Source organism: Actinia tenebrosa, unplaced genomic scaffold (assembly GCF_029948245.1).
Source record: "Actinia tenebrosa isolate PJP-AT-01 unplaced genomic scaffold, QUT_ActTen_1.0 PGA_scaffold2__45_contigs__length_23673736, whole genome shotgun sequence".
Lineage (NCBI taxonomy): Eukaryota > Metazoa > Cnidaria > Anthozoa > Actiniaria > Actiniidae > Actinia > Actinia tenebrosa.
Genome location: NW_028292579.1, coordinates 868,365 through 884,850, shown reverse-complemented (window position 1 = coordinate 884,850; position 16,486 = coordinate 868,365). Strand labels below are relative to the sequence as shown.

The 16,486-nt window shown below is 41.8% G+C and overlaps 1 protein-coding gene across 4 annotated transcripts in view; it reads right to left on the bottom strand.

The window, feature by feature from the left end:
• Positions 1 to 3,985: 3,985 nt before the first annotated feature.
• LOC116303993 (Fanconi anemia group A protein homolog) overlaps positions 3,986 to 16,486 on the bottom strand; it is a 55,932-nt gene continuing 43,431 nt past the window's right edge. For 3 of the 4 annotated variants that reach the window (XM_089033898.1, XM_089033896.1, XM_089033899.1), the window contains 4 exons: positions 6,996 to 7,086; positions 6,293 to 6,400; positions 5,382 to 5,495; positions 3,986 to 4,592 (listed from right to left, as the gene is read on the bottom strand). In XM_089033898.1, the coding sequence (XP_088890024.1) occupies positions 5,430 to 5,495; positions 6,293 to 6,400; positions 6,996 to 7,086 (265 nt within the window). In that variant the 3' untranslated portion in view covers positions 3,986 to 4,592; positions 5,382 to 5,429. The remainder of the gene's footprint in view (positions 4,593 to 5,381; positions 5,496 to 6,292; positions 6,401 to 6,995; positions 7,087 to 16,486) is intronic. The other variant, XM_089033897.1, reaches the window with a different exon arrangement.

The following is a 16,486-nucleotide window of genomic DNA, read 5'->3' as shown; positions in this document are numbered from 1 at the left end:
AAATGCAATTTTTTTACTCATTCAAATCATTGATATTATTGCTCGGTGTCATATTTGAGTAGATTTGCACGTTGGTTCTCTCTTCTGCTTCAACGGTTTTTCTCTGGTTTTCCCTTCAACACACAAAAATGAACTCCTAAATTTGTCCCGTATTCATTCAATCCTATATGAAACTATTGAACTAGTTTTTGCATGTTTTCGTGGACGAAATTTCCTGTATAACAGATTTTTGGAATTCCGGTATATGAAAAACTATTTAGAAAATCTAATCACTTGCCGCAAATCCACGAAGCTGACAAGATATCTGACTAAAAAATATAGTAAAAAATTGAAATCATTTCAAAATTGATGAATCAATATAACTCAATCCTATATAAAACTGTTCAGCTAGTTTTTGCATTTTTTCATGGAATAGAATTCCTGTATACCAGGTTTTTGGAATTCCGGTATATGAAAAACTATTTAGAAAATCCCTTGCCGCAAATCCACGAAGCTGACAAGATATCTATCCAAAAACGTTTAAAAATTATAGTTAAAAAATTGAAATCATTTCAAAATTGATGAATCAATATAACTCAATCCTATATAAAACTGTTTTACTAGTTTTTGCATGTTTTCATGGAATAGAATTCCCTGTATAACAGGATTTTGGAATTCCGGTATATGAAAAACTATTTAGAAAATCCCTTGCCGCAAATCCACGAAGCTGACAAGATATCTATCCAAAAACGTTTAAAAAATATAGTTAAAAAATTGAAATCATTTCAAAATTGATGAATCAATATAACTCAATCCTATATGAAACTGTTTAACTAGTTTTAGCATGTTTTCATGGAATAGAATTCCCGTATAACAGGTTTTTGGAATTCCGGTATATGAAAAACTATTTAGAAAATCCCTTGCCGCAAATCCACGAAGCTGACAAGATATCTATCCAAAAACGTTTAAAAATTATAGTTAAAAAATTGAAATCATTTCAAAATTGATGAATCAATATAACTCAATCCTATATGAAACTGTTTAACTAGTTTTAGCATGTTTTCATGGAATAGAATTCCCGTATAACAGGTTTTTGGAATTCCGGTATATGAAAAACTATTTAGAAAATCCCTTGCCGCAAACCCTTAAAGCTGACAAGATATCTGACTAAAAAATATAGTAAAAAAATTGAAATAATTTCAAAATTGATGAATCAATATAACTCAGTCCTATAAACTGTTTAAACTAGTTTTTGCATGTTTTTCTTGGAATAGAATTCCTGTATGATAGGGTTTTGGAAGAGGGGTATATGAAAAACTATTGAAATCCCTTGCCGCAAACCCTTAAAGCTGACAAGATATCTATCCAAAAACGCTTAAAAATTATAGTTAAAAAATTGAGATTATTTTTAAAACGATGAATCCATAATATTCAATCCTATATGAAGCTGTTTAACTTGTTTTTGCATTTTTTCGTGGAGCATTTTTTCCAAGACCGGTATAAGTCAGATTTCTGGCCTTATGAACCAATATTACTTTACCACAGGGATCCCAAAATCCAATCATCGCCAAAAAACGCTTAATAGAAGAAAAACCAAAGACTTCTCTCAAGAAGCATTAGATGCATTAGACACTTCTTTCTTAGCTTTAAATGTTGACCTAAAAAAATTTGGATTTTTAAAATTATTTCATAGAAAACGAGGCTCGTGAAGTTGCGACCCCTAAAATCGCGTTTTTTCGAAGGTCCCAAATTTTCGTAAAATTAAAAACTTGCTTTTCCTGAGCAAAATATACACTATTGGAAAGCTGAGGATGGGGGCTTTACGTTTTTGAAACTATATTTTGCAATTATATAAAAACAACGGTGTTATAAGTGAAGAAAGTTTCTGGTCTGCAGTAACCTGGCCAGCGGTCTACTGTTTTTACATTTTTGCATATTTTTCTGTTTTTGATTTTCATTTTCAATAAAACTTGCATGAATAACACCTCTTATAATTTGCTAAATAACTGCGTTGACAAAAGTTTGAAAACGATTAATGAAATTTTGAAATAAAAGATCGAAAAATATCAAGTCTGGGTTGCCTGTGGTTTGTGTTGTTTTAAGGAAGCAGTTAACGAAATGCGTTTTTTTAATAATAGAAATACCAGAGAAACATTGGAATCTTTTTTCAAACATCATAAATAAATGTACATTGTTTCATTGGAATTCAATTTATTTTGCCTCCTAAAATCAACTCCTAAATTCTAATTCGATTATGGAACAAGGGCCAAAGGATTGTTAACCACTGGCTATTAAGTGCTAACCTCGTAAAACAAGGACGGAATTTCATATTAAGCAAAATTTTCATAAAACTTAGTTCATAGCAAAAGAAAAGTCAGATTTGTGGCTTTATGAACCTGTATTATTTTACCACAGGGATCCCAAAATCCAATCGTCGCCAAAAAACGCTTTATAGAAGAAAAACTAATGACTTCTCTCAAAAAGCGCAAGATGTATTAAAAATTCCTTTCTTAGCTTTAAATCTTGGCCCAAAAATATTTGGACTTTTTGTTTTATTTTATAGAAAACAAGGCTTGTGAAGTTGCAACCCCTAAAATCGCGTTTTTTCGAAGGTCCCAAATTTTCGTCAAATTAAAAAATGCCTTTTCCTAAGCAAAATATACGCTATTAGAAAGCTTAGGATAAGGGCTTTACAATTCTGAGTCTATCTTTTCCGATTTTATGAAAGCGACGGTGTTATTAGTGAAGAAAGTTTCTGGTCTGCAGTCACCCAGTCAGCGGTCTACTGTTTTTACACTTTTGCATATTTTTGGATGTTGCTGCTTTTCTTTTTCAATACAACTTACATGAATATCACCTCTTATCATGCGCTAAATAATCGCGTTGACAAGAGTTTCCAAAACCTTTAAGAAATCTGAAATAATGAAAGAGTGAAAAATATCCAGTCTGGGTTGCCTGTGGTTTGTCTTTGTTTAATGGTTCACGTGTTTTAATTAAAAAGATGAGCGAGTTGCCGATTTTTTCCAAAAAAGATACATAAGTCTATAAAGCTTGATTAGGATATAATTTTCTTTCAAAAACGTTGAAATTGAATTTTTAAAAAAATTGTTATTTTACCACAGGGACCCCAAAATCAATTAAGTGTGACCACAGGTACCCCGTTTTTTGTTTCGCAACAAAAATACTCCGAACTCTCCCTTCCCTGGGGATAAGTGATGGCCAGTTCCTTATTGTGTTATGTATGTTAAAGAAATACCGAAATACACCTAATAAACCTGATTAGAAAGTGACAAACCTGAAGTTATTTGTAAACATAACGTACCGGGCATCTTCAAGTTCAATCCAGCCACATTCTTGACTTATTCCACGCTCTATCGTCGTTTCTTTGCTCGATCATATCATCAACATGGACGACAACACAAATCTTTCTCAAGATACAGTTCAGTGCTCAACAAATCTTAATTTTCTTACTACTAGCTCTTTTTCTTATTGGACTATTGAACAATGAAAATGTACCTTGGAAAACGCCTATTGCGTGCTAAAGAAATTTAACGAACCCATTGAGATCCCAAGACAAAAAAACGCCTTTTAAGCATTGTTATTTGCTGCTGAAAAAATCCATTTGTTTAAAACTTCTGTAAATATTATCACTCAATACAATAGAGTAATTCAACTTGGCCCGTGAAAAAATAGCCAACATACAGAGTATACACTAATTACATTGTTTTCTTTTGTTTTAATTTGACTGTCAGTCACTAAGTATACAACTTTGTTTCACGGACCAAGTAAACCCAACATACAGGCCGGTAGAAAATGATTGGCTGGGAGGGGGGAAGGGGTAGGTGGTGTGGCTCAAAATTTTTAAAAAATAAAATTAAATACGAACACCATCACATAATTGCAAAATCATATTATGCTACATTTCCCCCTCTCCCCCTCCCCCAAAAATATCCAGGCCTTACACTAGCCTCCTCCAACATAGAATACACGCCCACAGACGAAGAAATTACTCAATAAAAATACAACTTTATTTAAAGTGATAGTACGAAGACTCTACTAAATACGATATCATTGTTATTATCACATGCGTATTAACGTATTTACTCGCCAAATAAACGCCGGGTCAACGAGGACCAGTTTTAAATAAACGCTAAAGGCGTTTAAACGAGTAATTACGGTATTTTATTTTTTATTATAGTATGGTTTTTAAGAAAATGTTTTTGCGCTTATCCATGTATTGCATGGTCAAGCGCGCGACACACACTAACCGTACAATGTAACTAGCCAAACTACTCCTTTCATCCAATAATAAAGTACAAGTACGACGTACAGTACAAGATAAATCTAACACACGCATTGGCAATATATAACTATGGACAGTGCACACGATGTATCTAGATCACATCAAGTACATACAAGTCGTACCGTGACCGTGTCGTGGCCGAGGGGTGCTATCGCGCGCTGTCTTTGGCTTACGGAATGTCGTCAATCTCGAACTGCTTTTTATGTGCGCAATCTCCTGCAAGTAAAAGCATACCAAATTGTCATACCGCAAACGCCCTGTGAGAACGATCCACATTATATATTCAAGTCGTACACTGTGCGCTTTTTATCTATCAAAAAAAAATGAACATACTGTGAATTTTTAAATGCATAGGTATTTAATAATGACTGTTGAACGCACATTTTGCCTATATCAAATACACTGTGCATCATATACTAACAATGTAACCTGTGCATCTAACACACATGGTATGTGCATTGTATCTAATACATGAAGAGTGCACAGGGTATTTAATACTCACTGTACCCTGCGCATCTAACATATCAAATACACTGTGCACCATATACAAACAATATACCCTGTGCATCTAACACACCTGGTATGTGCATTGTATCTAGTACACGTAGAGTGCACGGGGTATCAAATACTCACTATACCCTGCACATCTAACATATCAAATACACTGTGCATCATATACCAACAATATATATCCTGTGCATCTAACACACATGGTATGGGCAGTGTATTTAATATACCTAGAGTGCACAGGGTATTCTATACTCACTGTACCCTGCGCATCTAACATATCTGGTATGCGCAGTGATCAGATACTAACAATATACCCGGTGCATCTAACGCATCTGGTGTGCACAGTGTATCTAATATACGCAGGGTATTCTATACTCACTGTACCCGGCGCATCCAACATATCTGGTATGCGCAATGCATCATATACTAACAATATACCCGGTGCATCTAACGCACCTGGTGTGCGCAGTGTATCTAATACACGTAGAGTGCACAGGGTATTTAATACTCACTGTACCCTGCGCATCTAACATATCAAATACACTGTGCACCATATATACAAACAATATATCCTGTGCATCTAACACACCTGGTGTGCGCAGTGCAACTCAAGTCTTGGTGTCACTGATCGGAAAGACTACACATGACCAACATACTTGTCCATGAAGTCCTTCACCTTTCTGGAAAAATCTAGTTTGAAGGGCTAAAAAGATGGAAAAATGATTACAAACTTGTAACTTATCAAACTAATTAATAACTTATGAAGGAAAAAACACCATGAAAGTGAAAGCCCATTCATCATAGTTACCATGACAATGATCAGATATCAAATGCTAAACAATCTTCAAAATTGCAATTTTGTCAAAAACGTAATTAATTAATCAATTAACTAATTGAATTTATTAATTTATGGTGCGCAAATTTCAAATTCAAATTCCAAATTTTTTAAAAATCACATAATAGTCCCCTTCACAGTTTCCTGTACCATCTTGAAAGGTAGCCGTGCCTGTGTATTGAAGGGAGAATAGAAGTGACCTTGCAATGACAGACATGTGAATAATTGTCCAAGGTGTAAAAAAAAACAGGTATCTATCATTGCAAGGTCATTGCCAGTGGATCTTCAGTGGATCTTTTACATCCGCCTTTTACAGGGTTATATAGTGAACAGACAGGGCCTACAGTTTTAAGAGCTTGTCCGAGAAGACTTGAAGGTCTAACCATTTGCAGAGGCAACACCTTTTGCTCAGTTATTTTAAGACCCCGAGTGTTGGTCCGGCCGAGACTTGAACCACAACCTTCCGCACAACAGACCGATGCTCTACCAACTGAGCTAACCGGGTGGCGGTAACTGGGTCGCATTGGCATTGCAGAACATTGTGGGACTATTAAGGGGACAGATCCAAGTCATCTTTTTTGTCTCCCAAAACAGTCCCACAGTACACTACAATGCCATCGCGAACCCAATTTTACCCTCACCCTGTGAATGCTTAATGTTCTCACTTTTTCGCAGGAACTGAAAGTCTGATTACCAACACAGGATTCCCGCAACTTGGATAATTCTTGGTAGTTTCTTAAAGTCACACTTGTAAACTCTCTAACTGATGTTACCTACAGATATCAATTGTAAATATCCAATAGTAACACTACACACTGGACAAAGTAATGGATGGCCATAGGCAAAAACCAATAAGACTAGTAAAATATAGCGCATCACCAAGAAAAAGTGCTATGAGAGAAGCTATGAAAGCGCATCACTACAAAACAAGTATTATGATCAAGCATTATTTAACGAATGGAAAAGGTTTTTTGTTCAGTAATAAAGCACGCATGAGGTGACACAATCACGAAAGAAGTGGTGAAGAGAAGCACAAGCCGTCAATTAGTGGTTCTCACACTTCTCGAGTGTCTTCGGCGCTTCCTATGAGTGCTATATTACTGAACAGAGCACAGAAAAGCTATTTCAATGCTGTTTTCTTACAATTCTTTGAAATTCAACTGTGCTCTGTTCTCTAATAAAGCACATTTTTTGACCAATCAGAGCGTGTCTACTATCTAAGCTACAAAACAATGGATAACAAGCTGTATAACAAGCTGTATAACAAGCTGTATAACAAGCTGTATAACAAGTAATATGATAGCGCATGACTAGGAAACAACTACTATGGTCACTCAACTGGTGGTTTAGTATAGCATTTTGGTATACCTTTAGAATCAAATGTTCATTACATTCTACCAACAGAGTAAAGAATGCCAATGGCAACAGTTTACTGTACTTGTTTGGGACAATGAGAGTCCTAAGGAAAGGAAATATAGTAATTGTAAATCTAATTGAAAGTCTTGGAATATATACTTACTGGGAGGCTAAAAAAAGGAATGCTTCACATTCCTTCAAGAGAGAAGAAAAAGACGATGAAACAGATGTTAGATATTTTTCTGTTGGCTCAATGCCTCGACTAATTCAGGTACCATGGGCGTATCTCTGATTGTGGGGGCTAACGAAACAACGGCCGAAGGCGGGACAATCCAGGGTGGTTCAGCATCATGATCATGGTTTCCTTCAGCAGCAGTAAGGGGGACTCGCGATCGATGCCAAAGATTTAGGGGTTTAACCCGCGGAATTACGAAGATGGGTACAGCAGATTTACGGGTATTTTACCAAGACCTAAAGTTATTTTGGTATCGCAAACGGAGGTTAAAATATTCCTTAGATATACATGGCCACCATCAACGACATTCAAAACAAAACTGTGCGCAGGCTCGGAAATCAGGTGATGGATAACTCAGACGCTGACTTTGTCTTCGCTACATTTATGGAGGGAAAGACAGACAAAACTATGAATCACAAAATGGCTGAAAAGATAATCAACAGAATGCCGGCCGGTGACTACCGTTTGGAGTTGACATTCGTAAAGTACTTAGACGGTGAGTGGATAATAGAAAAGGGTCGTAATCCTATCAGAGCGTCTGGTAAGCAGAACCTGTTCGTTTTAAACAAGCACGCGCGACCGGGAGCATTGGAGGGAATAGACATGTTGTTCTATGAGGTCGCTTACCCGGTTACCGTGGTCATCTATGGCGCATATGAAATCAAGAAGCCGGATGTTAAAAAGTTAAGACCAATGCGCCATCCTGGTAACTGCGTTGGGAAGCTGGTTAGGGAGTTCTTCGAGGATTCCTCTCGGGGTGGTAAGCTTACGCCAAAGAGAAGAGAAGCCATCAGGAAATGGGAGCATTCTACTCGTAAGACTGGAGGAACCATCGAAAACATCAAAAAGTTAGAAACCGCGTTAGAAAGGCGCATACATGTGAAAGGCATAACCGACGGTTTTATTTACCCAGGAACGAAGAAGTATGGAGGCAGAGGTGCTCCTATCGTAATTTACCAACACAACGCACACGCATGGAGGGAGTTAAGGTTCCCAAGGAAGATGGAGACAAAGGTCTATAAGGAGTCGCCATTAACAGGATTAGTTTATGAGAATTCTATTTGGTTAATGGACGCGGAGGGGTGTCAGTTCATGACTCAAGATGGTACTTTATACCGACCAGAAGTGGAACATCAACGCATTAAAAGTGCATGTGAGACTTTAGGGGAAGACTTTTCAGACGAAGTGCTCAGCTCCCGCAGCTTGGACTTCTTAGCTGCCAAAAAGAGAAATGGCTGGAAACCTACCCCAAAGGAGTTCAAAGATATCTCCAAAGCCTGTGTAGAACACGGTCACGGTGGTCTTTGGAATATGGAGTACAACGAAGACCAATACGTCTCCTTAGATATGAAACACTGTTACCCCGCCAGTTTCAAAGGCCTTGGGGATTGTAAGGAGTATTATGACCGTTACGGACATCCAGACTCCCAATTCTTTCGCGTTGCGTTAGACGGCCACTACGACGCCCCAGCAACAGGATTCGTCAGACTGACCACCTGGGAGTTAGCAAAAGACTTACATCCCATAATTTACGCGTGGTACGGGAAGCATCTACAAGAGAAAGAATGGATACCAGTGCCATTGTTAAAGTTCTTTGAAGAGCGTAAACTCCTGAAATACACAGCGCATGAAGCCATACTTTGCCATAGCGCCTACACGAAGTGGCTCCCAGAGCACAACCCCACAGCGCGGGTGGTCATAGGTAAATTCACGCAGGGCGCAAAAGAAGGCGAAAAACATATGCAGCGGCGCCTAATAACGGACGAAGGCGAACTAAGCTTCCTTATAAAGCGCGCACATGATGAAGGAACAATGGTATCCGTAGAGAAATGGGACTACATTGTAGATGATAAACTACACAAATGGAACGCTTTGTGTTACTACCAAGACCACAGACCGCAGTATTACCATCTGCGTGCCAGCATGTTAGCCTATGCGCACATTAACCTTCTTGCGATGCTGCTACGGTTCGACAAAGAGGACATACCACGTGTAGCCACGGATTCCCTGTACGTAAAGCCCGAAGTGTTAGAAAAGATGCAGGAGTTCTACACCGAAGACGAGTTAGCGGAAAGTGGTCAATGGCGCGTTAAAGACGAAGAGATAAAAGCCTGGAGAGAACGTGTGGAATATCATGGTGGACACACAAAAGGCGCCATTACCCCCACAGAAGAGCCATTACCGTTAGTTGCGGACCCAATCTCTTACCAACGCTTCTCTTACCTTTACGGAACGGGAGGCAGTGGTAAAACTACCAGGGTCTTGGAACTCTTTCCAAAGATAAAGGTGTTAACGCCAACGCACCGTCTGGAAAGAGAATTAACGGAGATGGGTTACGACGCGCAGACCTACCACAGCTTCTTCCGCTGGAATGGTCAAAAGTGGGTACCAGAAGCCATCCACGACATACCCCCGGTGATACTTTGGGATGAGATTTGCACCGTTCCTTTAGAAATCCTGCAGGAATTTGTAGACTTCCTAAAAGGGAAATGCCAGGTGATATTCGCCGGAGATCCTTGCCAGCCTCCTCCAATAACCGGAGAGATGCCCCATAAATGGTTAAAAGAAATGGTAGACCACTCCAAAGAAATTAACACCGACTACCGCAGTAAGGATCAAATAAGAAACCTGAAAGCAGAACTTCGGGGCCTTAGTGACGCGGAACAAAACAAGATACTACGCAAGAGGGTACGAGCGAAGAAATACGAGGACTTCCTTCACACATGGCATCCAAAGGATTTGGTGCTAAGCAGCAAACGCGCATCACAGTCTCGCATACAGAAAGACTTGCTAAATATACACCGAGAGCGCTTCCCTACGCATCCCGTACCTGTTTCTTACAAACCCCACGATACCCGAATGCAAAAAAGAGATGTCTGGGTACCTGGTACCGACATCCAACTACAAAATGCTGTAACACATGATAAAGCCTGGGTACCCATAGAAAAGGTGGAAAAAATTACCTCCCACCCAGATTGGCGCTTAGGTTACTGCATGACAGTCCACAGCGCGCAAGGGCTTACCATAAAAGAAACCTTATGGATCATAGACCAGCGGCTGTGTTGGAGCAACCTTATCTACACCGCTGTAAGCCGTGTGGAGTACGCAAAACAGTTAAAAAGAGCCTGGGGGCCACAAATGCGTTACGACCGCACCCCAGAAGACATAGCAAAGGAGAACATTGCTAAGAAACTCCTTCGCTACAAGCGGCACGACGAAGAAAAGAGCAAAGATCCCCGCTATGCGGGGATAAAGTTTGACCTATGCGTGGACGACGTCTATAAGAAAGGGGCACGGTGTGCCAAATGCAACATACCTCTACTATGGAGGTTTGACCCGAATGATGATCAGCAGTTCTCCGTGGATCGTATCAACAACAAGCGCGGCCATTGCAGAGGTAACGTAAGACTGACATGCCTAGAGTGCAATCGGGCGCGTGGAGCAGCACTACTCTGAGTCTTTGGGGACTATGAGCAGCTCTTCCTTGACGAATCCCCGACTTGGGCCATCTAGGTAATACAACACGGGCTGCCCTTCCTTGGTGACGGACTTCGAAATCTCATACGTTTCCAGAGACCAGTTAGGATCCGTGGCTCTCTTACTGCCACCTTCGAGTTCCCCCGGCTGATAAAGGTATCTGACCACTATGTTGCGGGGGAGCTTTTTTTCCTTCAGTCCGACCGCCCTCGAACTTCTGACGTAGGACTTGTGTTCCACGTGTTTCTTTTTTATGGCATCCTTGGGTTTCATTCCCGTAGCCCTGGCCGCCTCGTTGTTCAAAGCCGCGATGACCTGGGGAAGCCTCTGAGTCCATTCCCTGTTGCGTTTGGAGGGATCTTCCAGCTCTTTCCAATACTGGTATCCAAAGAGACGCTCGGCCAGGGTCTTATTAAATCTTTCGACGATGCTCTGACCCCTGTGGTACTCAGCTTCGGCTCTCCTAATCTTAGTGCTGTGGTCTTTCAGAGTCTTAGTAACCACGCCCATGAACTCCGTCCCCGCATCCACTTGCAGCAGCTTAGGCCATTTCAAGACGCGCTTATAAATCCTACCTAGGGCTTCTGCGACTTCCCCAGAATCCTTGCTGGTTATGGGTTCGGCGTCCTTGTATCTGCTTGCGATATCAACTACGGTCAAAGCGTACCTATAGGTCTTTCTTCGCACCTTGTCGTGCGGTAAGAAGAGCAAATCCGCCTGATGAACTTCATTAGGGGCATTTACGGTGAAGCTGGGCCTGGGAATGTACTTAGGCACGGGAAGATAAACCTGCCAGAGGGTTTGTTTTTTTAACCAGTTCTTAGCCGTTTCTTCTGATACCCTGGCCGCGGTCGCGAGTTTCTTGATGGCCGACGCTCCTTTCCAATAGCCTTCAGGCCCATAGTAAATCCTCTTGAGTTTGTCCTCTACGCGGCCCATTATATGAATAGAATCGCGCTTCGCTTGATTCAAGCGAAGGATAGGACAAGATTGATCTTACGTCCGTTAAAATCCACCGTCTTTCCGTCCACTTTGATGGTGATGTTTATGCTTTCTACTAAATGAGACAAGTCATAGCTTAAAGAAATGGGAGTGTATTCTTCTGAGTCAAATGGATTACCTTTGGGTAGAAACTTGGACATAAGAGAAGACTTTCCTCCATTGTTGTAACTATGGACCAAGTCGCAATAGACTTCGTAAGAGGATGCGACTTTCCATTTCACAGGTATGGCTGTGTTGGTAATTTCCTTGCCTGAGACACCTAGTAAAGATCCTAATGCATCAGTTTTTCCTAGGGTTACCGAGAAATTGTTAGGAAGATTATGTTTGAAGGTCATTTCGTGCGGCAATCCCGTGGTGAGAGTATAACCGTGTTTTGCTAATTCCTTAGCAAGGGTGATTGGTGTGTAATGTCCATCGGGCAGCAATACGCCTTGGTAATTGTTAGACCCCTTATGCACGGTGACCATACCATTGACTAGATTATACCAAGAATTGTACAAAGAACAACTAACCAGCCGAACCTTATGGGCTTTAATGGGGGGATTCAGATAAGTGGTAAAGTTATTTTTATCGCTTTCCAAAAAGACGATCATTATATTCTAGGCGCCAAAGGCGCCAAGCTTAGACTAAATACGCCAAAGCTACGCCTCCCGCCAGCCCTGCGACTCCTACGAAGACCAGCTCACTATCTTTTTGTTTCTTAGAAGGCTGGTAGTAATTCTTGAACTGAGGCCTTTTTAACCCCGTTAATGCCGCGGGGTGTGCTTGCGCATAGAGCTTAAAGGCGTAGTCTGTGTTTTCGAAGTTCTTGTCTGCCTGCATTTTGTCTTGGTAGTTCTTATCCAACCAATCCCTGTAAGCTTGTCTTTTTTCATTCCAAGCTGCCACGTCTCGCTGATATTTCTCCAGCGCTAAGTCGTGTCTCTTCCTTTCGGCGGCCAATTCTCCGCTTTTGTCGCCTCTGACTAATCTATCCAAATACTGACCACCATAATTAGCTCCAGTGAATGCTAAAGCTGCAATAACTCCACCTACGACCACGCCAGCCATATATATTACACCGTAGGGAGGTACTTTTCCTTCCGTAGGTAATCCTTTACCATGATAGCCCCGCCTACGGCAGCGGTCATCTTAGCAAAATTAGCGAAGCTCTTGCTTGGGTCTTCAGTAAAGTCTTCTTTGAGCACTTTCTTACCTACCCAACCAATACCCGCAACGATGGAAGTAATGATAGCTGCTTCTTCAACAGTTTTCAATAACGCGGTTGACATTATATTACAAAGCGAGAAGGTTATTACTCCATTTCAGGGATCTTACTTTTTCTAACGGGCGGCTCCGTAGGCGTGTAATGCGCTGGCTCCAACTTTACTTTTGGCTTTGCTGCCCGCCATTGTAAGTAAAGGCTACCTGCTGCTATGATGACTCCCAACGCGCCAATGACGTAGCCCGGATTAATAAAGGATTCCTCTTCTTTTTCCTCCACCTTTTCTTCTTTTTTGGCTTTGTTCTTTTTATTCATCTCCGCGAGCTTCTTACCGGCAGCAACTCTGCCTGGAGATTTAACCTTGGTAATCTTTTGCTCCTCTTGGGGCTGCTCTACCTTCGACTCTGGTTCACTCATTTATATCTAAGGACTTGAAAAGTACTTGACTAAGTACTTAAGGACGACTTGGAAATAACCTGGGCGCGACCTGACCAAGTACTTAAGGACGACTTGACTAAGTACTTGAGGCGACTTGATCAGGTACCTCAGCAAGTGCCGCCTGGAAGACCTTTTCGACTTCTCTGTCCTTCTTGAAGTCCTTCCAAGACACCAGTACCTCCTTCAAGTCGACGTGCTGAGCTACGTGAAGTGCCGCAGAGGCGACTGCCATTAACTTACCGCACTTCAAAGACAACCACCCACAGGTTATCTTAAGTTCTTGAGCGATAACATAGTCCTCGCTAATGTCCTTCCGCAGTTGCTCCACGTCGTCTATGGGCAGCGCAAGTCCAAGGAGCTTGGTGGCCAGCTTAATGGCTGAGTCTGCTACGGCGTCCGTGGTCTTACTTGCAAGGGCGGCCTCGTACCTCTTATGGAACTTTTTAACTTCCTCTTCTGACAACTTGTTAACTTGCTCATGGGTAAGTTCCTTGCCTATCATTTCTTTGCACTTCCCAGAAGACACCAGGATGTTAAGTTGTTCCTTGAGGTTACTTTCATCTAACTGCGTGGGGACTTCATCTAAGAGTTGCTCAATGTCCATATACATTAGGAATCATAGATTCCAACCGTGTAGGGAAACCTCAAAGAGAAGATCATTTTGGAATGTTGGTGCGTTTTTAAATGCCGCATGTATTCGTGCAGCTGTTCCTTACTTATCTCGCCTCCATAGTCGCTTAAGATGGTTTCCAGATCAGACTTGCTCGGAGTATAAAATACGACAAGTGAACCTATGTTTTCCCTAAAAGGCTTAGAGACGCTGGTAAGCTGCTGCGAGAGCAACCAAACGCTAATATTGTCGTGTCTGCCGCTAAAGGCGAGCTTCACTAATTCGGAGGTGCGTCTTTTTACGTCGTCCCCGCAGGCGATGTCATCCAGTATAAGGAGGGTTTGCGTATCTTTAGGGAATTGTTTGTGCCAGAACTTAAGATGGCTGGATAACTCGTTAGGGTCTAAGATATCTACGAAGAAGTCGTCGTCTTTCACTCCTATGCCCGTCCAGGTGCGGTTATTCACGTAGGTGGGGCATAATAGCACGATGTAGTCGAAGCGGTATCTAAAGGGTCCTAATAGCTGCTCCACGACGAATTGGGTCTTTCCGCAGCCGGTGGGTCCTACTATCAGAGCATTGCAGGGAATATGGTTCGGATCCATTATATATACGATGGACCCAGTGGACGCAGTAAGAAGGATTGCCGCCGACGCAAAAGATAAAAGAGACACCATAGAAATGCAAAGGGAGGAGATAGACCGGTTAAAAGAGCGCGTGCAGGAATTGTACGATGAAATGTGCGGTCTGAAGCGCGCAGAAAGGTTTGGTGCGCTTTTGACGATGGCGGGCTGGGCAAAAGAAAGCGTGCAGGACTTTATTAAGTATCCCTTATAAGGGTTAATAAATTCTTATTATATAATGAAGTGTAAGGATTGCGACAGGGAGTTCAGTAGCAAACAGGCTTTGCAATATCACCAAAAAAAGAAGGTATGTTTTAAAGAGGTGGATAACGTTACCACCTGCGGCACTTGCAGCCGGCAGTTTAGCAGTAAACAGGCGCTGCGATATCACGTGGAAGGAAGGGTGTGTTTGAAGTCTAAGGAAAGACGTTGTGCTGATTGCAATCGGCTCTTTAGCACGCCCCAAATGTTGCAATACCACCAAGAAAATAGGGTGTGTTTAAAGGATGTGTGTGCGCGCTGCGGGGAGCTCTTAACCGACGCATGGCATCAACATAGATGTCGTGGTAATTATGATTTGGATGTCGTATGCGAGGAGCATGGTGATATCGCTGCGAGATGTTGCCCAGCGGAAACCATAAGGAAGTTAACTCTTCGTAAGAAAGAAATAGACCAACGCTTTACGGAGTTCGACCGCGCCGAAGGTACGCGCTGGGAGAACGCAGAGTATTGGAGTGCGCCCTGTGATGCGTGTGGCGGCTTAAGGAAAGGAGATGATCATATCTGGCAGTGTTTGTGCCCGCAGCATCGTCCCCGCGGTTTTAAGGAGTACTTGGATCGTTTTGATGATTGGCATGCTCAAAACATGGAGGTAAGGAAAGCCCGTAAGGATTAGTAAAGCAGGGTTTGCGCAAAGAGTCTCAAAATGCACTCTTATATTTATTAATATTCTTCGATTGTTTATTAAGAAGAAAAGAAGAAACATTAATAAATATAAGGACCCCTTTTGTAGAAGGTATGCAGAACTCAATAAGAAAAGAAGAAACATTAATAAATATAAGGACCCCTCTTAAAGGTATATGCTAGCCTACGCAGCCGCCTTCTTTGGAGGATTCCTAATCGCCCTTTCAATATATGGACTGTATTACTTGCGAACTACCTGCCGACTGCATTACGCCACCGATACCCAAACCGCGTAAAAAATACACCTGCCTTCATTGCGACAGGGTATTCTCCGAAGGATCCTTCGTGGGGCATTGGTGCTCCGCGGATCCTAAAGCGCAGCGGACTTTAGCAGACGCGCTTAACTACAAAGAGGAGATGGAGTGACTCTTCTTTCAATGTCAAACTTCCATCGGCCATTTACCTTACCATAGCTGCGTAAGTGGGTGAATTCCTCACCTTGAATTACGTACCTTACACAATCCGGCGCCCACAGTGAGTACTCTGCGCCTTCTAAGTCTTTGAGGACTAACCGTAAACGGTCGATGTCTTCGAAGACGACGTAATTTTTTATTTCGTATGCTGCGCCTTCTATCAGGTCACGCCAATGTATCAGATTCAGCCTCATTATATCTATGAAATATTCTTAAATGTGTTGCCCTCGTTTCCGTGGTCTTGAAGCGCTTGCGACACCACGGACAAGGAATGCGGATGCCGCGCGCATAGTCGCTAACGGCGCGGCATAACTCGTCATAGTCGTTGCTGATTAACGTCTTATAACCATTTTCTTCGTACCTTTCTAAAAGTTCACGTTGACTGTCGGAAAGTATACCATTACCTTTAGGGGTTTTCAACTCAATGCAGAAGCCGCGGTACTTTTTGTGGGCATTCAGGATCATTAGGTCAGGTTGACCGCGTTGGTAGCCTTTCTGCCAGCATTTTATGCGTTTGCTGTCAGAATCCTGTAGTTCG